The sequence below is a fragment of the Gloeophyllum trabeum genome (assembly GCF_000344685.1).
Source record: "Gloeophyllum trabeum ATCC 11539 unplaced genomic scaffold GLOTRscaffold_00005, whole genome shotgun sequence".
NCBI classification, from domain to species: Eukaryota; Fungi; Basidiomycota; class Agaricomycetes; order Gloeophyllales; family Gloeophyllaceae; genus Gloeophyllum; species Gloeophyllum trabeum.
The window spans coordinates 233,127-258,477 of record NW_006920414.1 but is presented as its reverse complement, the minus strand read 5'-3'; the positions used below and the strand labels follow the sequence as shown (position 1 = coordinate 258,477).

The 25,351-nt window shown below is 54.2% G+C and overlaps 8 protein-coding genes across 8 annotated transcripts; 5 read left to right on the top strand and 3 right to left on the bottom strand.

The window, feature by feature from the left end:
- Positions 1-2,406: 2,406 nt before the first annotated feature.
- On the bottom strand, positions 2,407-3,555 carry GLOTRDRAFT_128090 (uncharacterized protein; the record flags this gene model as incomplete). The annotated part of the gene is made up of 3 exons (XM_007866716.1): positions 2,407-2,436; positions 2,497-3,407; positions 3,474-3,555. 3 exons carry the CDS (start codon positions 3,553-3,555, stop codon positions 2,407-2,409), a joined length of 1,023 nt encoding a protein of 340 aa, XP_007864907.1.
- An 877-nt stretch (positions 3,556-4,432) lies between these two features.
- GLOTRDRAFT_128089 (uncharacterized protein) lies at positions 4,433-6,071 on the bottom strand (the record flags this gene model as incomplete). Its single annotated transcript, XM_007866715.1, has 3 exons — positions 4,433-4,594; positions 4,653-4,890; positions 4,945-6,071. The coding sequence occupies 3 exons, from the start codon at positions 6,069-6,071 to the stop codon at positions 4,433-4,435; spliced, it is 1,527 nt and encodes a 508-aa protein (XP_007864906.1).
- Positions 6,072-6,332: 261 nt separating this feature from the next.
- On the top strand, positions 6,333-8,097 carry GLOTRDRAFT_74647 (uncharacterized protein). Its single transcript, XM_007866714.1, has 9 exons — positions 6,333-6,472; positions 6,531-6,796; positions 6,873-6,977; positions 7,037-7,177; positions 7,226-7,295; positions 7,355-7,606; positions 7,662-7,746; positions 7,814-7,877; positions 7,933-8,097. Exons 1-9 carry the CDS (start codon positions 6,415-6,417, stop codon positions 7,948-7,950), a joined length of 1,059 nt encoding a protein of 352 aa, XP_007864905.1. The 5' UTR covers positions 6,333-6,414; the 3' UTR covers positions 7,951-8,097.
- A 245-nt stretch (positions 8,098-8,342) lies between these two features.
- GLOTRDRAFT_115513 (WD40 repeat-like protein) lies at positions 8,343-10,648 on the top strand (the record flags this gene model as incomplete). Its single annotated transcript, XM_007866713.1, has 5 exons — positions 8,343-8,895; positions 8,949-9,504; positions 9,557-9,782; positions 9,843-9,982; positions 10,037-10,648. 5 exons carry the CDS (start codon positions 8,343-8,345, stop codon positions 10,455-10,457), a joined length of 1,896 nt encoding a protein of 631 aa, XP_007864904.1. The 3' UTR covers positions 10,458-10,648.
- A 148-nt stretch (positions 10,649-10,796) lies between these two features.
- GLOTRDRAFT_59222 (TPR-like protein) lies at positions 10,797-13,125 on the top strand. The gene is made up of 8 exons (XM_007866712.1): positions 10,797-10,950; positions 11,006-11,223; positions 11,283-11,736; positions 11,793-12,045; positions 12,096-12,179; positions 12,242-12,503; positions 12,554-12,630; positions 12,688-13,125. Exons 1-8 carry the CDS (start codon positions 10,868-10,870, stop codon positions 12,982-12,984), a joined length of 1,728 nt encoding a protein of 575 aa, XP_007864903.1. The 5' UTR covers positions 10,797-10,867; the 3' UTR covers positions 12,985-13,125.
- A 2,338-nt stretch (positions 13,126-15,463) lies between these two features.
- On the top strand, positions 15,464-16,951 carry GLOTRDRAFT_105135 (uncharacterized protein; the record flags this gene model as incomplete). Its single annotated transcript, XM_007866711.1, has 3 exons — positions 15,464-15,640; positions 16,085-16,755; positions 16,777-16,951. The coding sequence occupies 3 exons, from the start codon at positions 15,464-15,466 to the stop codon at positions 16,949-16,951; spliced, it is 1,023 nt and encodes a 340-aa protein (XP_007864902.1).
- Positions 16,952-18,204: 1,253 nt separating this feature from the next.
- On the top strand, positions 18,205-20,183 carry GLOTRDRAFT_40372 (cysteine proteinase; the record flags this gene model as incomplete). Its single annotated transcript, XM_007866643.1, has 11 exons — positions 18,205-18,348; positions 18,463-18,594; positions 18,643-18,716; positions 18,772-18,817; positions 18,872-18,978; positions 19,035-19,251; positions 19,393-19,546; positions 19,577-19,633; positions 19,694-19,801; positions 19,848-19,874; positions 19,927-20,183. Coding segments are annotated over 11 exons (1,323 nt in total), but the record flags the coding sequence as incomplete, so codon positions are not given.
- A 3,700-nt stretch (positions 20,184-23,883) lies between these two features.
- On the bottom strand, positions 23,884-24,492 carry GLOTRDRAFT_74639 (uncharacterized protein; the record flags this gene model as incomplete). Its single annotated transcript, XM_007866710.1, has 3 exons — positions 23,884-24,080; positions 24,130-24,370; positions 24,425-24,492. 3 exons carry the CDS (start codon positions 24,490-24,492, stop codon positions 23,892-23,894), a joined length of 498 nt encoding a protein of 165 aa, XP_007864901.1. The 3' UTR covers positions 23,884-23,891.
- Between the last annotated feature and the right edge of the window lie 859 nt (positions 24,493-25,351).

Below are 25,351 nucleotides of genomic sequence, written 5' to 3'. Positions count from 1 at the left end.
CAAGCTCCGCTCGTAATACTCGCTACACTGCGAAGCGGCTGGGAACTACGGTCGCCCTTTTGGCGGGATGCGCGTGACACGCGCCAACTATGAGTGGGACTTCGTGATTTGAGAGCCTCATAACTCAGAAAAATCATGCCTTGGGAGATTTGCACCATTGTAGGTTTTGAAGGCCATAGATTCATTTGACATAGGTCAAATTTCGATGAATTTGGACTGACATCAAGGAGAAAATCCTCTTTTCTCACCTATTCCAATCAACTCCATTCGCTCCAAAAACATCATTGAACAATGTGTGCCAGAGACGATTTTGTACGTCTGAGGGGGCAAATTTTTCTAAGTCGGAGTCACGCTTGGCGGGGAAAGTTGTGACCCCGCTATGTGACTGTCCGTTGTCACCAGTCCGTTCGCAAGCTCACGCCTTCCATCACTCCGAAACCAAAAAAGGAAGGCGTGTGCATTGCGTACAGGACTGGTCGCGAGTCTACGCCTGGCTGCTCGTCTCCGATGGAGCCGCCGAGAGCTCCGAAGCTCACGCCGGGGAACGTGTCTAAAATAGGTTGCTGTGGCAGCTATAAAGCCTGGTCTCCTCCTCCCTTCTTCCCCTCCCGCCCGAGCATACGTTTATGTACTTGTGTTATGCCATTATAATAATTCTGAATGCACCCCATATGCACTAAGTTGAAATCATGGCAATAACTGCCAGCTCAAAACAGACTCAATGCTTAGCCTACACAGAAAGGTCGGGCAGTGCATTAAGACATCCCCGGTAGGCTGCGGCTGTCATTCAAGTTGGAATACGCTTATCGACCGTTCTCGGGTTCCCTTGACCGCAGGAGGGGGCTTGTGAAGTGTTTATATTGCGTGCTGTTATGCAGATACCATCCCGACAACAGCACAAAGCACCGAAAATACTGCATATGACCATTCTTTCCGAGTACACGTGTAGCGCTCGCCGCTTTGGCTCTTGCGAGCATACATATCCCGCCTTCCGACTGACATACTGTACAGTACCCACCTGCAATTTTACGGCACAATGTTCCACTAAACAAAGCCTAGAGGTCGCCGTCCACATGCGCGCGACACGCGTAGCATCGTGGCCGCGCGCGGCCCATCATACTTATGATCAGACTGTATTGCCATCACTATGTACACTGCACACTAAGTACTGTACGTCTACGAGAGAACGGGGGGCGTTAGCGTTGCACCGCAAGCAGAGAGTATATATACGCTTCGGAGGTCGACTCCCTCCAAGGTATCACGTAGCCCGGGGCTACCGACCGGCCGATTCCTGCCCGCGTAGCCCTGTAGCCCAGCTCGACTCGAGCACAACAATCGGTAGCCCGGGGCTACGAAATGGTAGCCCGTAGCCCTGTAGCCTTTGATTTGGGCTGAGGGCTACGGGCTACAGGGCTACGTAGCCCACCAGCCAACGCGCGCGACGTTCTCGCTAGAACACCGCCGACCTTGAACATATCGCGGAACATCGGCGACGCGATGGCCAGGATATTCTTCTGTGCGTGCAATTCGAACCCGTCTCTAGCCCGAAGGATTACATCGGCATTCGGATCTTCCTGAAACAAAGGTTCTATGCGTGCACAGTCAAATACTGGGCTAGGCTGTTGAATTAGAACATTCCGCTCACGCGCTGGCTTCCAGGGGCTTGCTTGGGATGGTTCGTCCGACTCCTGCGGCGTATCGGCCGTAAATTGTGATGAAGCGTCCATCCTTTGGTGTTGTCCTGTTTGTGGTGGTAAGACGAGGAGCATGGAAAAACCGTGCTTTATTAACGTAGCGCGCAATGCGTACGACACGTGTACGCAGGTACTAGTATGGGTACGTCATTTACCTTTTCACACCTGGACCCTTAGTATAACTTGGGACTGGCCATAATGACCCATAGAAATCATTTCACAGTCCGGTTTGGCCTGCTATAACCACACCCCCTCTTGAACCGGTTGAACGGCAACGTACTTCTCCACAGACTCATCGAGCTTGCCACAACCACAGGTTCCGAAATCTAAAGTCGTCAACCTCCGATAGTGCCGTGTATGTCCTCGCACCCATTGGGTGTATCAAGCATGAGGTTATCAGATGAAGGCCCAAAAATAATCACTACCTCATATCCACAGGGGATTTTCGAAGGTCTGAACTCTCAACTTGAAGAGGCATAGACCGTCATTGCCGATGCAAGATAAGTGGAGATCAGTGGTATGCTCCCATCTGTTGTTAGACAGTTATCCAAAGCTAACGGTACATGAGTGTTCATTTGACTGCTTTCCAGCCCCTCGCTTTGTCGCACATCCAGTCATGTCTGCATTGGTCCTCCAAAGTCTCTTCGCGATCGGAAACTCCGTATGACTCACTTTCCCAGTCACGCCGGCATACCACTTTGTTGGTCGGCTGTTAGGCGCAGAAGTCATAGGTATCGGCGATCTGACGGGAACGAGCGAGGATCAGAAAATGAAGATGGCCGACACCTCCGAGTCAACGCACCTCCCTGGTCTTCTTGTCGACTTCCTGGGCAAGCAAGCCGCTGAATTCTTGCAGGTGTTGTAAAGCCTTGGAAGAGCAGTATGTGCACTTCAGTGCTTCGGAGAGAGCAGGCGTTAGGATGGCTGCAGCAGTAACAGACTCCCCCCGGGGTGAGGCATCTAGAGCTGAAACAGCTTGGGAGCAATAATTATTCCACCATCCCGATACTCCGCAGTGATAATGGATGGACTCGATGGAAGTCCTATGTTTTGCGGCACATGCTCCGTTGGAGGCCTTGCACGCTATCCAGACCCAGTCCCTCCTCGTGTCCCAAGCCATGCTCTCTCCATTAGCTACAACCGTCGGGGCGGCAGTTCTGCATTCAGAGCGATATTTTAACAGGCGGTAGAAGGTACGTCCAGATATGAACTGGAATTCGTCGATCTCCTGTGACATGCCTATGTCAGATATTCTCAAGGTCTGTTGCGCCGCCGTTCGAGCTTCCTCCTGCAAGCGGGCTCTGCACGCCATTGCAAAAACACGCAAAGGTTCTTCCTCCAAGAATTTCCGTGAGACCAAGGCTTTTCTGAGCACGCCCACCACACCTTCGACTTGGTATTTGATAGCCGCTGCTAGGACGGGGTAAACATCTGTTGCACCACTCCACGTTGGGGGTTCGAGCGGGCCGGGGTAGCACAGCTGCAGCAGCTTCTCGACGACGTCGCCTGTCTCCTCCAGCATCGGAACAGCGCGTAGCTCAGGGATCTGCGTTGTCTCCTCCGTCGGTACCCTTTCGCTTGGTCCGCCCACGCTGAACATGTCGCGAAAGAGTGGGGAGACGATCACCAGGATGTTCTTCTGGACGCGGAACTCGAATTCATCCATTGACTGTAGGATGACATCTGCGTTCGGATCGCCCTGGAAAAGTGGCTCTAGATGAGCAGGCGACGATAATCAGAGTACTATCACAGGCTCTTGAGATATAGTCTTTCGCTTACGAGTTGGCTTCCAAGGGCTCGGTGGAGCTCCTTGATCCGACTGCTTCGACGTATCTGCTCTCGAGCGCGAAGAGGCGTCCATCCTGTGGTGTTGAGCGGTCGTGGCGGTTAGTGGGAGAAAGCGGGGAGAGCTCGCGCTAGGTCTAATCCTGCGGGCAATGCGTGCAGCACGTGTGGGTTGTACGTAAATATAGGTGTGTTGATTGTCTCCCGTCTCCCATACACATGGATTCATAACACAAACACGAGTTTACGTAGAGAAGACACCGCATACTCGCTCCCTGCGTTTTTGGGATTATACCCTTCACCGCCCTTAAACAATTTCCCCTCCATGATTAGAAGTGAAAACTCCTTCGCACTGTGTACCGACGCTTTGGGCTCAATGATTGTAACCTTACAGACAACGGACTCTCCAGAGCGTCGGCAGAATGTGACGGTAACGAAGTTGTGCTGACTCGGGCTTGCCACCCCCGTGTCTGAAGTCGCGCATCTTCATATCTCAGCCTAACGCGTTAAGGGCGAGGTTGTTGGATATATTGTCCACACGATCTCATCAGTACACTATAGCTATCAGGGAATCGGCATTCCAGGTTTCCACGCGAGACTTGAGACGGCTTCATACCTATCAAATACACCAACCGCTCCTTTCGTCTTAGGTTTCATCCCCCTTTCTGAGGCTTCCTCACATCGGTTTGGCACACAATTTATCTCTGAGTTTTCGTCGGTCTTCGCACAAGTTCGGGAAAACTTGAAAAGGCTCGCCTGTGCGGTTACCAGCGTATAACAAACTGTTCTGGGCGCAGAAGTTAATTTGAGTGTAGGGTGCGTACAGATAATAATATGGGTCAGTGGATTATATTGACACACAAATTCATAGTCGAGGCTCATCGAAGATTCCTCCCCAATAGAAATCATATCTCGCTCGTTTGTGATTACCTCTTCGCTGATTCCCTGTTATTCTACTTATTCATCTTAGACATTCTTCCGGCTAAGGCCGGCAGCACGAACTCCTGCACCATCTTCTGCGAAGACAACATTTGGACCTCTTGTCCCTCCTTTCCACAGACTGTCTTATGCGCGGGCCACGCTGACCTCTGGCATCCCGTCCCGCAATAAACCGCCTGTCCCAAGTCCAAGTGAGTATCTACCAGATTTCTAATCAGGGATATCTACACGCACCAACTTGCATGCCGAGCAAATCCGCAGCACCTGCACCTCCCTGCCTTCGAGCTTGCTGCATCCCACACCTTCGCATTCGCGATAGAAGGGCCCGCAGAAGATTCCGATCTTCGCTGCTCTCTCGATTTTGATCCGAGGCCGGGGGTCGTAACCTGCAGCCATATAATCGTCGACCAGGTTGTTCCAGTCCTGCGACATTTGCGCCCCCATCTCATTGTTTGGAAACCCTCCCCCCGGCCTGTGTGTCAAACGTTGGGCATACATTCGACGTCGAAGATGGCGATATACTCACATAGGAATAAAGTCAGCGTGGAAGAGCGCATACGCAAACGCTGGGTCCATAACTCCTCGTGGGACTAGGCCTCTGTTGATGGTCTGGAGCATGTCTGGGTACAACTCTTTCACTCCTCCGTTCCTGACGTTACATAGCTGCCGAGCCACTTCCGCTGGTACATATGAGAACTGGTCGGTTATAATCGAGCATAAAGGTTGGCTGGAACTACTGCTAGTCGGCACGCAGGCGCCCGTCGCGGATGTCTTCCAGATCACGATACACTGCTGGGCTTCGTCCCACTGTTCGTGTAATCGGATACCGCGCGTATAGCAGCATTGGCGGTAGATTCTGCTCGAGCCGCATCTACACATGAACTCCAGCGGGTATGGTGTCCTCGCCGAAGAATGACAATCAATTAAACTCTTTCCAGATAGACACGGGCACAGTCTAGGCGGTCGAAGTTGGCCTCCGAATTGGTTGACAAGCTGGCGGAAGCGACGTTTGTCGGCATCCGCGCGAAGGCAGTCAACTGGGAGTCCTTTCGCCGTTCGTTTATGAGGGTCAGCACCATACTGCAGGAGAAGAGTGACGAGATCCCATCGACAGTTGAGCGATGCGCAAGCAAAGTGCAGCGGAGTGTCACCCTGGTATTCCGCATTAACCTCTGCATGCTGTTGTATGAGAACGCAGCATATCCACGCCACTCTTTCTATCGTCCGCAGGACCTCCTCTCGGGGCCCGGGAGGGGCGGCATAGACGCTGGGATGGTCCATGGCCTTGAGGTTCCGCATGCCAAAGAGCAGCGGCGTCTGCCCGGTGATGTCCTTAAAGTCCACGCACGCCCCGAGACGCACCAGCTCCATGACGAGGACCGTGTCGCCAACGAGCGCGGCGTAGTGAAGCCATGTGCGCAGTTTGTCCCCGCTGAAGACTCCATCATCGTCGAGCCCGCCCGGGAGGCCCGTGAGGTGGATGACGCTGTCGCGCGAAGTGCCGGGTGAGGTGAACTGGACGCGTCGTTCGTGCCACTGGCTTGAATACGCGACGGAGATGTAGCTGGTCATCATAGGCTCTGCCATAAGCTTTTTGAGAGCCTCGTCGGAGACGAGAGGATTCGAAATCGACGTCCTGACGCTGAGCGACATGGCTCCTGGATTCACAGGTGAGGAAGGTGAGAGGACAAAGCAAAATCGCGAGAGACACGACGTTGGCTTATATAGAGATCGTGCCCCGAGATATAGAAGGAATAGCGGACTACATCTTCGAATCTAGCTTTGTGCTAATATCGAAGCATCAACGTCCCAGAATATGTACTTTGAAAATTACTTGATATAGCAGGCCTTTTCCCTAAAACGGACAGAGATTACGTATGCGTGCGAGCGTCATTCGTGAAGCTGGGCACTTCACTGCCACTCGCGATCACTTTCCTTGGACCCATACTTCGACTACAAACAACTCACTGACGCGCGCATATAGCCACTGTCAGCAATGGCGGGCGATAGGGAGACACTGCTTTCGATGGGCTTTGACCCTGCTCGGGTGGATTGTCCGTAAATCCACGCGTCTGCACTTACCAACTCGAAGCTAACTATGACCGAATGCAGGGGCACTGAGAGCCACCAACGGTCGCGGTCTGCAGCCAGCAATGGACCACATACTTGAACACGAGAACGATCCTATCCCAGATCCCAGCGCGAGTGCGGCGCCCACGGCGGCGACGTCGGCTGGGACAGCGGGCACACCGATGGACGTGGACGAAGATGACGAAGACCTGGAGGCGCTGAAGGCTGCTTATGGAAAGGCGAAGGTAGCGCCTGTGGCCGCGTCGGGGTCGGGGTCTGCGGAAGCTCTTGCTCCAGTGGAGGCTAAGGTGCGCAGTGTACGTGATTTTTGATTTGGGAGATCACAAGCTGAGATCAGGCTGCTGTTTTGTTTGTGGAGTCTAGAGTATCAAATGTATACAATGCGGGAAGATGTTCAAGAATGTCGATCTTGCGAATTACCATGCTGAGAAGAGCGGACACGATCAATTTGAGGAGTCGACGGAAGAGGTGTGCCACAGCATGTGTAGAAATTCCCCTCTTTCGCTAAAGTTGGGTGTCACCGATAGATCAGACCTTTGACGGAAGAAGAGAAGAAGCAGAAGCTGGAGGAGCTCCGCAAGAAGATGGCGGAGAAGAGGGCACGGAAGGCTGCTGAAGACGCTAAGGCAGAGGCCGCCAATAATGCTATCCGCAGGAAAGCTGGCAAGGTGAGTCCAGATTCATGAGAGTAAGAGGTGAAAATTCAATCCCTTCAGGACATGGGCCAAATAAAAGAAGACCTCGCAGCCAAGCAAGCAATTAAGGAGGCAGAAGCGAAACGCAGAGGTGCGTCCAGGCGCATACCAATCCTTTCTTCCACCATTCCTCACCTTCGTGTAATGTAGAGAAATTGGAAGATGCCAAAGCTCGCGCCGCCATCAAAGCCCAGATTGAAGCGGACAAGCGAGAACGGGCAGCGAAAGCTGCAGCCGAGAAAGCTGCGAGGGAGGGTAAAGCTGTCCCACAAGCTGCGCCGGCGGCAGCTAGCAAACCCGCAGCTGCACCGGGGGAGAAGAAGGAATATAAGGAGGCAAGGCTGCAGATCAGGCTGGCTAGCGGTGGGCAGCCATATACGACGACTTTGCCCAGTGATGCTAGTGAGTTGATTAACAACTTGACACATGTTTGGGCGAAGCTGATAGGATGCCACAGCGCTGAGAGAGGTGGCGGAGTATTTGGCTGGGCAAACTCTGGCTGTGAACGCTGATACGGTGACGTTCTCCTTGACGTTCCCTAGGTGCGTTCCGATGGGGTATATTTTGTTGGGGCGTTGATCCGACGGTCGCCGTACCCTGTGTGTTCAGGAAACAATTCTCTCAAGCAGACTTTTCGCGAACGTTGAAAGATCTCGGGTTGACACCCTCGGCCGTGAGTCCCACCATAGCCATTCCCTCGTATCGTGTTGCTGACTCCTATTTATTAGGTTCTCATAGCCTCCTAAGGCCTACGAGGGTGTTAATGCAAATCAGAGAAACTCTGTATAACAAGAAGTCATTGTTGTATATCAATTATCAATGGTGTATTTGGTAGATGTTGACCAGTCCAAGGGGTTGATGCTCAATACCATGATGTGCCCAGAGCATCTAAGATACAAGTGGTAAATTAATGGAACGTGGGCGGAGGTAGATTAGAGCCAAAGTGAATCGGCAATTGCCGGACACCCGCATTTATACACCTGCCCATTCGTGCTCACTGTCGCATTCAACCGCGACGACCAACGTCGCATCCGGCGTGCTGGAGACCATGTTCGGCCCCGTCGACGACACCGAAGACCTCGGAAGCGCATCCTGGACATCCGCCACCATGGCAGGCGAGTCGAACTCTACGCTGTACATGCCTATTGCCTCCCCTCCCACACCCGCGCCCTCCCCACGTCCCTCGCTGTCATCCCTGGTCTCTGCGACGCAGACGTGCCCGCGATACGCGTTCAGCTCGCTGCAGGAGTTTAGTACTCTCGGACCGGCCGATAGACTGCAATACCTCCAGGCGATCCTCGGAGAGTGCAACGCCTCGGAGCTGCTGTTCATCTCCACCACTATCGCCCCACTGTTGAAGAGGGATTTCCTGAGGGACCTGCCTATAGAGATCGCGCTGCATATTCTCAGCTATATTACGGATGCGAAGACGCTGGCAAGGGCGAGCCAGGTCAGTAAACATTGGAACAGGCTGCTCGCGGATGAGTGGATATGGAAACGGATGTGCGACGAGCATGATTTTCAGCCGGAGTTGGATGCGAGGGATCATAGAAGAGTACGGGCCCCGAGGAGTGAGAGCTACGAAGATGATCTTACGTCTCTGAGAGCGGGTTTGTCATCAGCGCCGCCTCCGCATCTATCCCCGCCGCAGTATGCGTACCGGAAACACTTCAAGGTTGCCTATACGACGAGTGAGTGACTCCTGACTATTATTCCCCGAGACTCATGGATCATTCATCCCTAGTGAAGGCGTGGCGACGTGGCGGACACCTCCTTCGTGCCCATAGAATCCCCATTGCTACCCCGGACAATGGCGTTGTCACTTCTGTAGCGATGGACCTCGAGTGGGTCGTCGTCGGCCTGGCGAATAGCCGGATCTACGTCTTCAGCGCGAAGACGGGGATGCTCTCCCGCACGCTCATCGGGCATGAGTCGGGCGTGTGGGCAGTGAACCTCGTGAGCCGCGGCGGGCGCTGGGGCGGGCCCGCGGAGAGGGAGAGCGACCCGCGCGGCCGGTGGGAGGGTGAGGAGGAGAGTCGAAGAGACACGGCGGAGGGGATGGGCGTTGGGGCTGGAGACGGGATGAGGAGCGGGAGACCAGGCTTGGATCAGTTCGTGCCACCGAGTTTGAGGAGCGCGTTGGGGCTGGATAATGTGAACAGGCCTAGAGACGATGAAGAGGAGGAGGAGCCGAAGCTCAGTGATGTGCTCTCGGCGTCGGAGGGATGGGGGCAGGCGAATGCGCTTGTGGTCAGTGGAGGCTGTGACAAGGTTGTACGGGTGTGGGATGCTAAGACTGGGTAAGATACATTATCTTCGAGTAATATATGTACGCCTAACTTGCTTGCTCAGATACTGCATATATGTTCTCCATGGCCATACGTCCACTATCCGCTGCATCAAGGTGTTGCATCACCGCCCGATCGCTGTTTCTGGCTCCCGAGATTGCACACTGCGTGTCTGGGATGTCCAACGGGGCAGAATGCTCAGAGTTCTGCAAGGGCATCAGCAGAGTGTCCGGTGTTTGGACGTCTATGGGAATAAAGTGGTCAGCGGGAGTTACGACTGCACCTGTAGGGTGCGTTGATTTACTGTCTACTCATCACAGGGCATGGTTGACGATTTCTGTATTGCATAGCTGTGGAATATCGATACAGGTGAATGCCTGTACGTCCTGCGAGGGCACTACCATCAGATATATTCGGTTGCCTTTGACGGAGTGAGGATAGCCTCGGGCGGATTAGATACATCAGTTCGCGTTTGGGATGCATCCACTGGGTGAGCTCTTTTGTCCCTGACTTTTGTCTGTCAAGCTTACCACTCCGCCCGCAGTGAATGCATCGCACTTCTCCAAGGCCATACCGCCCTTGTCTGTCAACTGCAGCTCTCGCGCAACCTACTCGCGACAGGCGGCTCCGACGGTCGAGTTATCACATTCTCGATCACACCCCCGACGCCGCCCGCCACGGGCAGCAACCCGACGTTTGCGATTCAACACCGCATCAACGCGCACGACTCATCCGTCACCGCCCTGCAGTTCAACGACAACCTCCTGGTAACGGGCGGCAACGACGGCCGGGTTCGCCTGTTCGAGATGAAGACGGGCAAGCCCATCCGCGAGCTGAGTGACCCATGCGAGTGCGTGTGGAAGGTTGCGTTCAGGAAGGACGTCTGTGCGATTATGTGCAAGCGCGCGGGCAAGACCGTCATGGAGTTCTGGAGCTTTAGACCGAGGGATATCGATGAGTCGTGATCTCCTGCGTAGACTCTCGCTCTCTTTCAATATTTCTCATCTGCCGGTCACGTCATCATATAATCACAACTCATTGCATTGGGATGGACAGATAGCACGCATTGTACTTTGATATCGGTTTGTATTTCTTGGTTCCTGTATGATTGTTTGGGCGCAGGTGCGGCGCTGTAGACGGGAAATCTGTAGCTCTATCGTATACACTGGTGATATAAACATCACTTGTTTTGTGGTTTGTGGCCGCTGTGGCAATCGGAAACATTGCCGGCTCATTGACAAATAGCCGTGGGAAAGACATATGGGTACTCTTCTGCCTTGCATCCGCCTTGCCACTCTTGCTCGTCTGGTTTTGCACTTACCCGACGTCTGTTGTATTATTGTAACGCTTCGCTGACGACCAGACGACATTAACGATGGGCAACAAGAAAGCCAAGCAGCAAGCGAAGAAACAGCAACAGGCGCAGGCTCGCAAAGCCGCTGCTACTGAACGAATCGAGTATGTATCGCATGACAATTAATCCCGCGAAAGGCTTATTTTAACTGTGTTGTAGAAAGCAGGACGATGTTGTCGAGCAAGCCGAGGTAGAAGACGGAGTGGGACAAAGCTCGAAAGAGTCCACACCTCCACCGCCGTATGTTGAGGAAGCCCCGGCGCCCGCGCCGCCCTTGGACCCAGCTGCAGAGGCGGAAAAGACGAAGGAGCAAGGGAATGTGGCATTCAAAGCGAGGTGGTTCACAGAGGCCATCGAGCTATATACGAAAGCCATAGGTACGCTTTACAACCTGGTACAATAGGTACGCTCTACAACCTTCTTGACAATATTACAGACTTGCTCCCGACCGAGCCCTCCTACCTCACCAACCGCGCCGCCGCATACATGGCGCTTAAACGCTTCCGCCCCGCGCTGGCGGACTGCCAACAAGCCGCGTCACTCCAGTCCGCAGCGCCGTCCGCGAAGACGCTCGTCCGCCTCGCGCGGTGCCAGCTCGCGCTCGGATCGCCCACGCCCGCGCTCTCGACGCTGCGCGCTGCGCTCGAGGCAGAGCCGGGGAATGCGGCGGCGCGCCAGCTGCAGGAGAAGGTGCTCGAGCTCGAGGCGCATGTGCGGAATTTCGAGGGCGCAAGGGTGCGGAAGGAGTGGGGGATGGCGAGGCTCGCGTTGGATAAGTGTTTGCAGGGGATCGAGGGGGAAGGAGGGGAGATACCGACTGAGTGGAGGCTTTGGCGGGTTGAGCTGGAGCTGGCGCGCGGGAATTGGGATGCTGCGAATATCGCTGCCAAGTGAGTGTCAGTCCGCTGTTTCTGGTGCATTATGCCAACTCTGTGGCTGCGGATAGCGACGCGATGCGGCTCGAGCCGAATTCGCCGGACGTACTGACGTTACGAGGTTTGGTGCTGTTCTTGTCGGCGAAGCTGGCGCAGGCGCTGCAGCACGTCCAGAGCGCCTTGCGCTTGGACCCCGGGCACGAGCCCGCGCAAAAGCTGCGAAGACGCGTCAAGGACGTGGAGCGCCTGAAAGAGGAGGGCAATCAGGCATTTAAAAGCGGCTATCTGCAGGGTGCGGTGGATAAATATGGGGAAGCTCTCGAGGTGAGTGTGCATGAGGTTTACAGTTGACATCAATCATTAACACCCAACAGCGAGTCGGAGACAAGGAGGAGGAGGGCAAGGGTGGCCAGGTGCGTGCTACATTGCTATCAAACCGTGCTACGACCCTTGTCAAGGTCAGTGCAATTCTGCTGTGGCTGGTGCGTGATCTGACGCGTATCGCCCTATGTTATCACAGATGAATCGTTACGAAGAAGCCCTCGAAGACACCAACGTCTCCCTTTCGCTAAACTCCACTTCATTCAAAGCCCTCCGGACGCGTGCCCGCATACACCTGCACATGGAGAAGTACGATGAGGCGGTCGCCGACTTCAAATCGTCGATGGAGCAAGCGGGTGTGGAGGGGAGTGACGCGGATGTGCGCGCTCTGAAGGACGAGCTGAAGAAGGCTGAGGCTGCGTTGAAGAGGAGTAAAACGAAAGATTACTACAAGATTCTTGGTTGGTCAATGTTCATTTCGCTGTCTGTGCCAATATTAATTGATTTTTAGGGATATCTCGGGAAGCTACTGAGGTCGAGATCAAGAAAGCGTACCGTAGGGAGAGTCTTATTCACCATCCAGACAAGGTAAGACTGCTCCCGTCTTCGGCCCCTTGCGCATCACCCACTCACACCTTCTGTCAGGGCGGCGACGAGGAGAAATTCAAGCTCGTCGTCGAAGCGCACTCGGTCCTGTCTGACCCGCACCGGCGCGAGCGGTACGACATGGGCGAGGACGAGAACGGGCAGATGGACTCGTCGGGCATGGGCGGCATGGGCGGTATGGACTTTTCCGACTTCTTCTTCCAGAGCGCGCACGGGCACCCCGGGTTCGGATACAGCTCTGGTGGATTTGGCGGCGGCGGAGGGTTTGGCGGAGGTGGGTTTGGCGGGGGAGGCTCGTATTACCGCTCGAGTCGAGGGTACGGGGGTGGGTTCTGAGCGTTTGTGTGTTTGGTGTCGTGTTTGCATGTTCTTCATCTATCTCAGTACATTTCTTTGTTTACTGCCTGCCAAAAACATCAGCATATGTATGCGTCGGATTCGCGACATATGCCTGGACATCGACTGAGTAGACTGGGCTCCAGTCGATTGTTAGGGAGAGTGCGGATCCTTGAGCGAATCGACTTCATTCGTGAAAATGTGCTACGGCGCGACTATGAAATCACTACATACTGCTTTCTTCTTGCTTTAACTCGGTCAATGCCCTCTCGCTGATACTGGCAGTCACTCCGTCTGTCTTCAAGTGAGACCGTTGGAGCTGCCAGGGATGTACAATGGCACCGAGCCAATGCATGACGAACGGGTGAAGGCGAGGGCGGGGGCTAGACGCGGCGCATACAACGACAGTCGGGTAGGCATACGTTGACCTTGGTCAGACTATCTACATCCAGTTTTTGACCCGTTGCACGATGTCCGCCAGAACACTGTCTTTCAGCCGGGAGAGAAGATGCGCCGAGTCGTGCTGGGTTACTACAGCAGGGCCATGACATTGCGCAAGGTAGAATCTACGACAGACATAATTAGAGGCACCGTCGCGGACATGGGCGCTCGTAGGGGAAGTCGGCCAAAATCTGACAAAGACAAGGTAGATCCTTCACTGCGTTACCTGTCCACAAGAAAGCGAAGCCGGACCAGTAGATGAAGCAACGAAAGTTTGCGCAAGCTGAGGACCGGGGGGTGGGGGGGGGGAGAACATTCCGGAGGGAGCGAACGGACCCTTTTGAGCACACCACCCATTGGAGGCGTATTCAGAAGGTGCGCTCATTTCACGGTTGACTGTGAAGAGGGTGAACTGTGCGGTGCTGGTTGGTCCAGTGGCATCATACGTCGCTCGACGGTGATCCACAACGAGTTCAAGCCAGGATAATGAGAGAGCATTGAGGCAGAATGCACCAAAACCAAGACAATAGCACACAGGATAGCAACGACTGGCATACAAGGACATATTGCCTCCAGAGGGGAATGCGATCGGCCACCCCGGATGGTTTCCACTGCGTCACTTTCACGTTCGGAAGGCATGGCTTCACTCGGGATCGGTAGACGAAGAAAGATGAGAGGCGACTGGAGCTGAAAGTCGCCGAGAGGGAGCAACCGGACCATTCTCGCCTTTATCGCAGGTATGGGAATTTATCCGTCGCGGTTGCGGACAGCGACCGCGAGGTCTTCCATTTTACACGATTGCGAGATCGCGAGAAGCCATCTGTGCAAGAAGCCAACGGGTTGATTGCGTACCTGGTACTTGACGAGCGGGCAGGTCCAGATAATAGCACCGTCGCAGGGTGCAGGTGATCAGCAAAGGTGAGCAACGACGCGTACCGGTAAGGAACCAGCTTTGTACGTGGTGGACTATTACCACAGGATTCCCGCAGACAAGGATGGAGAGGCGTTGTCGAAGAACAACAAAAAGACAGGGGAGTCGGAAGATACGTCTCACTATTTCACTGCTCGCCCGGGACGGCTGCGGTGAAATAGTGAGAAGAGCGAAGCCGAAGAGCGATATGGGAATGGGAATGGGTCGGATACAAAGTCGTGCAAAGTGCGCGCCGGCGGTCCGATCAGGAGCCCTTCATCCAGGAACAGCAGGTCTTGTATTTGGTGGAGAACAGGACCTCGATAACCGTAAGTGGCCTATTGTTTGAACCATGTACGTATACTGAAGCAGATCGATAGCCGCAACTGTACACAAAATTTGCTGCAACGTTTGTGGTGGAAACAATGGCTTGAGGACAATGGACCGGGTATTACCGGAGAGAGGTGGTGGTGACTGAGGTCCGTCGCTTCGGTCTATTTGCGTCTGTGGGCGCTGGTTTAACCACAATTACGTGCGGCGTCCCCGACTCCCCGCACTGTTCTTTTGATTTCCGTTATAGAAAGGCTACAGGTTATTGTCCGAGGATGCCGCACAACGCCCACTTTTGTCCCTCCGCGGGTCTTAAGGAGCTTCCTGCACTTGGCTCAGACCTCACGACTTCAGAGCTAGTCTCGGTCTCCCTCTCATACGACTCTCGACGTCTTGCACGACTCCCCATTGGACAATTGATCTTTCTTGATCACACATACCCCTGTATCGCTATTGCTTCAATTCTCTTTATCGTTTCATCGAATTAACTGTATCTCTGAATAATTCTCTTGGAAGAGCGAATCGCATCTTCTATATACAATTAGTGAGCTCAATTCCTTAATGGGCTGGCTGGTCGCTGACATTCCTTCGCCCCGGCGCTTCCCCTTTAGGTGACCCTTGTTCTTGTAGCCGTAGTTCCGAGCGCATCATTGTATACGCATAGCCTCGCACCTTCCTTACCTTCACGTCCTTTCAAGCATTTGCTGTGAGTGTCCCGTAATTGCATCACCTCATGCCCCGGCCTCATCTCTGATTCCATTGACCAGCAGCGCGACTGTCACGTCCATCTCAATTCAAATGTCCAAAGCCACAGCATCCTATGCCTCCCTGCCAAAGCAAGCGCCCCCTCAAAAGGCGGCCCCTACGCAGCCTCTCCCACCTCTTCCCACCCGCATCTCACCGGTCTGGGACGAACGTTTCGTGGCCCGGCCGCGCTCCCGCACGTTTTCCAACATCGCCTCCTGGGCGCTCAGCGTACAGCCAGGGTCCCCGGCGCCTGTATCTCCACAACGCAGACCCTCAGCGTATAGTCCCCGCAGGCCCTCCATCTCCCCGGGTAGTCAGAGACGCCTGTCCGTCCCCTCCGTCCGCGTCTCGTCCGCGTCGTTCCTCAACTTGGTGGACACACCCAGCACCGGGCAAAAGGCGGCTTATACGCCCGTTGTAGTAGACTTCCCCACATCTCCTCGGACCGCTGGTTTACCCAGCCAGTCCGTGAAGAAGGACCCAGTCGCACTCTTCGGCATCCCCGTGCCACCAATGCCCGCCTCCCCGCGCAAGAAGGGCGGCCGCGTACTCAACCGCGTGCGCTCGTGGTCGGTTTTCGGCACCCGCGCCAGGTCAAAGTCGACGTCCAAGCCGAAGCCCGCGGCGGCGGACGCGAAGCTCGCAGCGGCGGCGGAGATCGCCTCGCGCAAGAAGGAGGGGTACAAGAAGAAAACGCGGCACGCGCGCGACCGCCCGCTGCCGCTCGCCGCGCAGCTCGAGCTCGCGCAGCTCATGGACGGCGGCTCGCTGGACCGCCGCATCCAGGCGCACATGGCGGAGCGCGCGCGCGCGGAGGGCGGGCTGCAGCGCGGCGAGCAGGCGGTCGGCGTCGGCGACGTGTGGAGGGACGGCGCGGGCGGGATTTGGCTGGACCAGGAGGAGGAGTGGGAGTACGCGCACCTGCTCGCGGGCGAGGTCGGCGCCGGCGGCGCTGTCGAGCCCGAGTGGGTCGATTTCGAGGCGGGCTCGCCTGTCGACGGGGAGGAGAGGAGGGGGAGCGTGTCGACGCAGTCGTCGGAGCTCAGCCCGAGCCGCCTCGTACAGGCTCTCGAGGGCTTGGACGATGGCATGGCTATCTTTGGCGGCAGCGTGCCTCCCGTGGCTCCGTACAAGCCTGGGAAGTTCGCCTTGTCTCTGCCCCCGGCAAGACGCTCCTCGAGCAGCGACTCGGTCCCTCGGCTGGATGCCCGGCCGGGGTCGAGCGGTTCTGCGAGAAAAAGACCTGCGCCGCTGGTATTGCCGCTCCCAAGCCCGACCAACAAACGGCCCATCAACTCGCCGATTAACCCGGAGCAAGTTCGTCGAGACTTTCTCGAGAACTCGTTCCACCCTGAAGTCGGCAGGGACAGTGGCACGGACAGCACCCCGAGGAATCAGCGCAGGGGGAGCCTGACCGTGCTTCCAGGATACGTCAACACTGCCGCTGCCTCCGAGGAGGCGCTGTCGACTCTGGGGAACAGAAAGGTTCTGATGAAGAAATCGTCCTTAATGAATTTGTTCAAAACTAGGAAGGACTAGGGCACATGATTTCCCTCTTACATGGCTATTCTGGGGCGCCGTAATTGACTTGCGGCTCGGTCTATCTTAACCTTCCATGCGCCTTCACCTACTGTATCAATATGCTCGCGCTGTCTCTATCTTACTATTCGTGGCTCGGTAATCGCTCTATCATGTCAATGTCGTTGTAGCTTTAGCTGTTGTTTGTTGTAATACACTCTCCAATTACTATGTTTCTTGCATCATTTCTTTGGCGCCACTCAAGTCCGTAACGGGGGCTGCAATGCTGTCTCCGATCCTAATTTCAATGTCCTGTGCCAGTCTTGCGTTATCGCCAGGTAAACTGTGGCCTCGGAATCTTCCCAGACCGCTGCTATCATGATGTATCGCGAGTTGGAAGGTATCGGTGCATCGCGTACATGCACATGTGAGAGTCGGTGTCTTTTGATACGGCTGTATCTCGCAACCTCGTCCCCTCCGGCCCACTATCGTACTGATTCGCGCGCGAATCCAGTCACATGGTTGCTTGAGGCAGGATCGCGTATTGCGTATTTCATAGTCCGACCGCCCAGTCCAATGCCGCGGGCATCAGACTTCTGGATACAAGGTAATGTAGAGCTCCTTGCCAGTGCGAGTATAGCGCTTCAGTTGCAGCACCGGACTAAGGGTCCTCTGATTCATGATGGGGAAGCACACTTATCTAAATGGACTAGGAACAACGGCACATACTCGGTGGCGAGCGCACGGCATGTCAATATCAATGGCCAAGGAAGGTTACACCGCTGTGCTCCTGCTGATGACCCCACAAATGCGTGCGTATAAATCCCTGGACGGTATCCCAGGTACCGTATTGACTGGGACTCCCGCGAATCGAGATGGCGCCTGCTCCAACGCGAACGAACTCCCAGCCAACCATTTCTGCTCGCAATGGCGACTCGGACAGCGTCAACGACCCAACTGTTCAAGGATTCGAACAGTCGAAGGAGAAATTCGTGAGCATCTGCTACCTTTGGAGTAAATATAGCACTTATGGCTACCACCAACGTCCCTCAACACAGAATTTGGTCGTGACCAGTGCGATGCAAGATGCTCACGATCGATGCAAGGCAAGAGTAGAGCAGATTGTGAAGGATTGCATGTATGTTATCACAATATTTCTGCCGTGATTTTTTGCTCATATACATGTTGCCTCGAGCAGGCGCAGGAACAGGCGTTTCCGGTATACTCGCTGCCATGTTGCAATTGTTCATGCACTCATTTCAGTTACTTAATGTAGGGATATGGAATTTGATCTCGAAGAAGATCGAGAGGGCTGTCTCTATGGACTAGAAACGGATGAGAAATGCAAACCCCCAGATGTGCTTAGAGTGACCCAGATCTTTACCGAGGCCGACTCTACACCCGACGCGAAGCGCAATGTGAAGCCGGACTCGAAGCGCAATGCGGAGCCGGACTCGAAGCCCAATATGGAGGCGGACTCAGAGGTGTCCGACTCGGAGTCCGACTCGAAGCTCCCCTTCTCCTTATTCAAGGGAGGTGCTACTGCCGATGACCTGGTGCAGGGCCAGCTGGAGGACTGCTGGTTCTTAGCTGCCCTCGCGACTGTATGTACTGCGAGCACTGGCAAGGAGACAAATTGGATAGAGGAGCATATCAGCGTCGCGGTATGAATTGGCGCTACTTTCAGGTATCTGATCTAAGTCATTTCGAAGCATCATCCTAGAATCGGTGTTTACGGTTTTATTTTTTTTCGGGATGGGTGTTGGGAGGATGTTGTAATAGACGAGTGAGTACTCCCATGTGTTCGTGTATCGTGCATCAGACTTATTGCATTCCTCAAGCCTCCTCTTCGTGCATTCACCCAAATATGAAACATTGCCGCCGGAGGTAACGTCGTACATCTTCATACTCAAGGTGATTCATGCGGCTCATTCCCATCAGGAGCAACTTCGCTTTCGGAGAGATAAACATCGATACGATACGGAGGCTCGAACTGGATCTAAATCCCTCTACTTCGCTTCATCTGGAACCGAAGGCGAGACATGGGTGTATGTTCTCACCAGCCTCCCGCCTGTCAGCGCGGAAAATCTGAACTCCCAGTTAGTCCATTAATTGAAAAGGCTTTTGCGAAGCTGAACGGAGACTATGCTGCATTGAACTATGGCTTTGTGTGCGATGCTGTAGAGAGTCTCACTGGGTTAGTGCCACGCACTTCAAAGCTACTGTTTCTCTCACAAGAGCGTTTCAGGGGAGTTTATAACTGTTTTCACCTACACGATGTGCTCGACAGAGATAAATTTTGGAACGAAGAGTTGATGAAGGTGGGAGAAAAGGGAGACAAGGATCGTGTCTTTAGTTGCGTCATCACTAACCCGTTCGTCGACGGGGATGGCTCCCAGTTGGTTAGAGGTTTGAAAACCGGTGAGTCTCAGCAGCCTGACGTACATTTGTGAATCGCTTAGCATTATGAAGAACACGCATATTCGGTGATCGATGCTATCGAGCATCCTGAAACTAAGAAACGCTTCCTCAAAATTCGGAATCCTTGGGGTAGTGGCGGCGAGTGGGACGGGCCGTGGTCAGACGGGTCAAGCGAATGGACACAGTTATTCCCTAGTCACCCTGACCCGTCGATAAGGGTGAAAGTCGATGTCGATAAGCTCAATCATACGTTCGGGAACGATGGCCAATTTATCATGGAATGTGAGTGACCTTATGGTCTATTCAAGTTGAATGCCTGAGACTGAGACCTGCACTGTCTAGACGACGATTTCATGTCCACGTGGTCATACGTGGATCGTACCAAGTTATTCAACCGTCGTTGGGTCTATAGCTTTCATTGGCTCAACGTCTCAGCCCGTCCCCGACCTTGTAAGCGCAAACTTCGCCGATAAGGAGTCCACTGACATGTAAACAGCTGCGTGGAGCCCTGGTGACGTATCTTGTAAGGCGACTCCTACGCCATTCCATGAGCTTGACTCATCAGATTTGCGCAGTTACTGTTAAAATAGCAAAGAGGACTCCGGCTATATTTGTGCTGTCTCAGTTGGACGATCGCGCCTTCCAAGAATTGTCAGGATGCTACAAGTGGTCTTTCGACTTCGTTGTGTACAAAGAGGGTCCGGAGAAACGAGAGGTCGGGAGATCCACGCATGAAAGACTATGGCGGCGCAGCGTGAATCTCGAGTTGGACAACCTAGAAGAGGGCACCTACATTGTTCACGTATGGCTATATGTTGTTGGTAATTGCTAAAGACTCATATATCTGCGATAGGTAAGGCTGGATAGGAAGCACAAGGAGCAGACCTATATGGAGCTCTACCATACAATGAAAGCAGGAAGCCAGCCGATCCCGATGCCGGGGTCATACCATGCTGCCAGTGAGATTATTAGGGGACAGAATGTGGTCTTGTCTCGACCTTACCTTGAACCACTAACGCACCGCCGGAAAGAGTGGGATGAAAGGAAGCTGTATCGGAAGTGGTCCAGAGCAATTACAAGCAAGAGGCTGGCATCCAGTACGTCTCTTGTTCTCATTACTTCTCACTTACTCACCGAATGGAGGCAGACTTTGCCGCACTGTAAGGGCTAAGTACATCTTACACAATTAGCATTGACAGAGCCGTTTTCAAGTCGGTACGGGGAGATGATACCCATCAGTTATGACTTCCTAGGTGGTCGGGATCTTCGTATGATTCAAGGCGGAGCCGAGCTAGAAGGAGACAGTACGCCAGACCAATGCCAGACTGCAGAATTGCCGGCCGCCCCATCCGTGTGGAATCGCATTTCTTCACGGAGCACTTCCTCACAGAGCTCTTCGCATGACCAGACAGGTCCATTCGCGGGCTTCATGTGCGGCCACTGTCAGGTGAAGTTGTACACCGACTTTCTGCCCCTCTTTGTTCACGAGATATGCAGAATCCGGTTGGCGGACCATTCTGGCGCTGTTTCACGTGAGAAATATTAAAATTGCGAATTTCTTCCGTTTACCGTCGCGGACCAGATGTTATGCGTTTGATATATGCAAAGACTGCCATGACCAGGGTCGTCATCATGCGGACCACCATCCCAACCTCGTACTTATTGAAACGCGTGAGCAAGCCAGAGAACTCCAACTGGAGGTATGCATTGCCTACTTGTCCATATCTACTGATCTTAGGGGCAGCAGAGGTATGCTAGGGTCCATCCCGATGACGAGGAGATCACCATTGGTTTACGGGTTTATACACTTCTTCAAGCCGAACCAAGTATATCGGGGACATTACGACAGGGTAGACTCCTCCGCAGAGCGTTCAATGATGCATCGTTGGACGGCAATGCCGGCAAGACAAATGGCAATGGCAAACATCGCCTTGATGACATGGAAGCTTCGCCTTCTCTGGAGAAGAGAGGCCGCAATGGTGCCTAAGGTTTGTTTGCAGTGAAGAGAGGTGGAAGGCACGTGGGGTCCAGAGACTGGCCATGGAGTGGTGTGCTGTTATTTGTAATAACTGTAAAAACTGTGCTAAGTTACGTCGCTGGCATCTGTCTGGATAGGTTCTCCTACCAACCTGCTTCACATCTTGTATGGGTCTGTCTTCGCTGTAACATATATACTATGTAGGAATCCTCGGGGTCACCCATATTGACTGTACTGCAAGATCTATTTATGTATTGAAGGATAATGGACTCGATAAACGATACAGGATGGAATCTGGAATCTGCAGCTTGTCGCGTATGTGGCATACAGGTCTCGCGCTTAGCAGAGTATTAATCGCGCACCCTAACGGGTCTACAACCGTCTGAAGTTTTCTGGATTCAACGTGCACATACGTGACAGCGGCAACACTATTAGTACTACACAACTTGTTAACTTTGAAGTGGGCGAGAGCTACTGATTGCGGTTTCATTGTTAAATGTTTTCATTGACCAGTACTATACGTATTTTATAGGTACTATATAACATATTAACACTGTACCTACATGCGCGAGGGGGTCGAACGACGTGCAGCGCGTCGGAATGAGCATCAGTATATATACCCGCCACATTCACCGCTCTCGCTCCATGTTCTGTGACGATCAAAGGGCTCGCTTGCGAGCGCCCAAGAGGCCCCGAGGGGGCCAGCAAGCCGGCTTGCTGTCCTACCCCAGACAGGGCTAAGAAGTTACGAAGTCTATGTAGCCCGATGACAAATGGGCTATGGGCCATGGGCTATAGGGCTACGTGGACTTTGTGTCAGCCGGCCGGGTCCTCTGGCTACATTGGGGCTACAGGGCTAGGAAATGTCGATAGCCCGGGCTTTGCCAGGGCTTCGGGCTACGGGCTACAGGGCTACGTAGCCCAGCTGCCAGCGGGCGCGACTTTCTGGTCATGCCAATGATCGAGGAGACGGGGGAGGTGGTTGATGGGGGCTACCCCCTATCCCCGCCGGCCTGGGGCAGTGTCGCAGCGCCATGCCATGTCATAATCATCAGCAAAATGGCAGCCCACGCTAAGGCGCTAAGTACCGCTAAGGCGCCCTTACCGAGCTCCTTAGCTCTAACTCTCTGAGTTTCTTAGCCGATGCTGTAGAGGGCGGCAGAGCAATATACATGGCTCTGTTGATCATAGATGTACATGTAATGTATACCAGTAGCACTAGATAAGGGCGGAAACTCGTAATTCGGGAGTTGCTATCATTCAAGGCAAAGGCTGAGTCCATGATGAAGTAGTTTTTGGCACCAACTAGTGTAGCCTTGTAGTGCAATGGTTATATTGTATGGTTGGATATGGCAGGTGCTGGTTCAAATCCTAGTGGTGCTAGCATTTTTCTGTTCTCTCCCCACTTATTTCTTGCCTGAGTGTTCTTAGCACATTAATCAAGGACTTAGCTAAGTCTCGGTGCTGGGCTCAGGGGGTGGGCCCCCATGACTTAAGACCATGGACTTGGTACTTATTTGCCTGAGATTAGTTCTTAGCTTCACTTAGACGGTCATGCCGTTTTGCTGATGATGGCAGCTGTGAAGTATCAGCTTGAAGGAGTACTGCCCACACTGAAGAAAGAGCTAATATCACCGAGGTTCTTGGAGGCCGAACCATTGCGAGTCTATGCGGTAGCGTGTCGAACAAACTGGCAGGAGGGAGCACGACGCGCGGCACAATATACGTTGAAGCTTGGTTGACATGCGTGGTTTGCACTGGGATACTCGAAGAAACTGGGTCTGGAACACGTGTCCTAGCAACCGGACAGACTACCCCAAGTTTCAGCGTGCACACTATGATTCCCCGATCCAACGGTGGTGGGACACCTACCTGACCACTGTCAGGCCTATTTTGACAGTCGCACCGACCAGTGGTTCTGCGACTGCAGAGGAAGCTATGAGGCCTGCCCTCCAGCAAGCAGTGAAATGTAGCCACTGCGCCTCTGAGGCATTCTGGGACCTGAAAGGTTTCAGCGAATTGTTGGCACGGGAAGTCGACAAGAAGACTAAAGAGGTACGTTGAGGAATGGGTCATCTCTATTTTCTGATCCAGACATTTACCTTCAGATCGCCGATACCTATGACTTCTGCGGCTAATCTGTGACCAATATTCACCAGCAACAGGGCAGGTGAGCCTTCAGAGAAGAACTCGAATGAACCGCTTTTGTATCCCTCGTAGTACTGGTCGTGAATAGCCGCGAATGCGTCCTGCATGAGCGATCGAGTCTTGTACCCTAGCTAGGTTGGAATCCTAGATAGCGGCTCCGTATTTTTCATGCTGGGCTGCTATATCGCACCACTCCGTCCTTGACAAGTCCAGATGCAAACATGAGGGATACCCGGTGTGGCTGTGGCAAGCCCATCGCCGGGCCGCCCGGGCCGCCAAGCAACTCAGGCTATTCTGAGTCGACTCTCATTATCGTTGTCTGCGAGGAGCGCTACAGGCCTGTTGGCCGAGACAAACCCTCCTTCCAGGAAGAGCTATTCTCCCCCAATGTCAGCCACCATCCGGTCTGAGATGTCATTTCTCTGGTGCTTTCGATAGTACATGGTGTGTAAGGTTCAGGGCGTCCTTCCACAGCGCTGGGAATACATGTTCCTGTATAGCTGCCTGCGAGGGCAGCATCTGCTCGACGCGGGAACCGCTGCTGCACTGCTCCTTGTGCTCCTTCCACGATGCAGCTTGGCAGGTGCGACTGCAATATACGGCCTATGCAACCAGTCAGTACCCGGAATGCCAGGCCTCCAGATTCACGCACTATCTTGCACTTGGAACACAGACTGAGCCGCTCCACGTCCCTTCCTTCGAGTTTACCGCAGCTCGGGCCCTCGCACACGCGGAAGAGCGCGCCGCAGTGGGTGTTGATCTTCGCCGCTCGTTCAATCTCGACTCGCGGGCGCTCGTCCGAGCCCTGGGCGATATACTCGTCGACGAAGCCATTCCAAACATCCGACAGCTCTGTCCCTTCTTCCTTGCTTACGAAACTGCGGCCTCTGGGGCTGCGGGTGGCTGTAAATACCACAAGCAAGGGCAGCGGAAGAGAAAGCACTCACATGGGGCAGAAGTCGGCCTTGGAGATCGCATACGCAAAGGCGGGATCCGCTAGTCCGCTCGGGACCATAGTCTCCGCAACCGAGCGCGCGACCTGCGCAGCGTAAAGGTGCATTGCTTCCTGGACCTTCCCCGGGTACCTCCCGTCCACGCCCTCCGCGGCGTCGCGCTGAGCCATCATTCGCTGCAGACTTTCGATCATGCCCGTCACGTCGTCGGAACGAACATTGTCCGAGTCCATGGGGAGGTTTATGATCTTTGTCTGGCTGCAGCGGATCCACTGGTCCACATCATCCCATTGATCGCGGTACTCGATCCCCCGCTTCAAACAGCACTTGGCATAAGTCTTCCCAGAACCGCACCGGCACGTAAATTCGGATGGGTAAGGCTGCGGCCCCGCCGCGTGGCACTCGACCAGTGCTTTGCCTGACCAGCACGGGCACATCCGCGGCGGCCGGCTCTGCAGTCCGCTCGTTTCTTCAACTAGCTTATTGAACCTCTCCTTATCCTCCTTCTTGCGACCCAGCTCTGCCTCCGTGGATCCGCTCTGTGTTTAAGTAACAAAGCAATCATCTCCCAGTCCTTCGCGAGGCACGCGTAATCGAGGGGTGCCGAGTCGTCCACCACGACGTTCACGTCCGCGTGCTGCTCGATGAGCAGGCGACACACCCACCGCAGCCTCGCGACCATGGTCCTCGAGCTGGCCAGATCCGGCAGGCCCCTGGCAGCGCGCTGCGCGGGCGACCCCCGCGGCCCGCCCAAGAACGCGATCGAGCACTGCGACAGCATCATCATCCCGCGGGACAGCGGCGTGTGCCCGTGCCCGTCCTTCAGGTCGATGCTCGCGCCGAGGCGGATGATGTCGAGCGCGCACTGTACGTCTCCGGTTTCGGCTCCGTAGTGCAGCCACGTCTTGCCGTCCTCGGGTC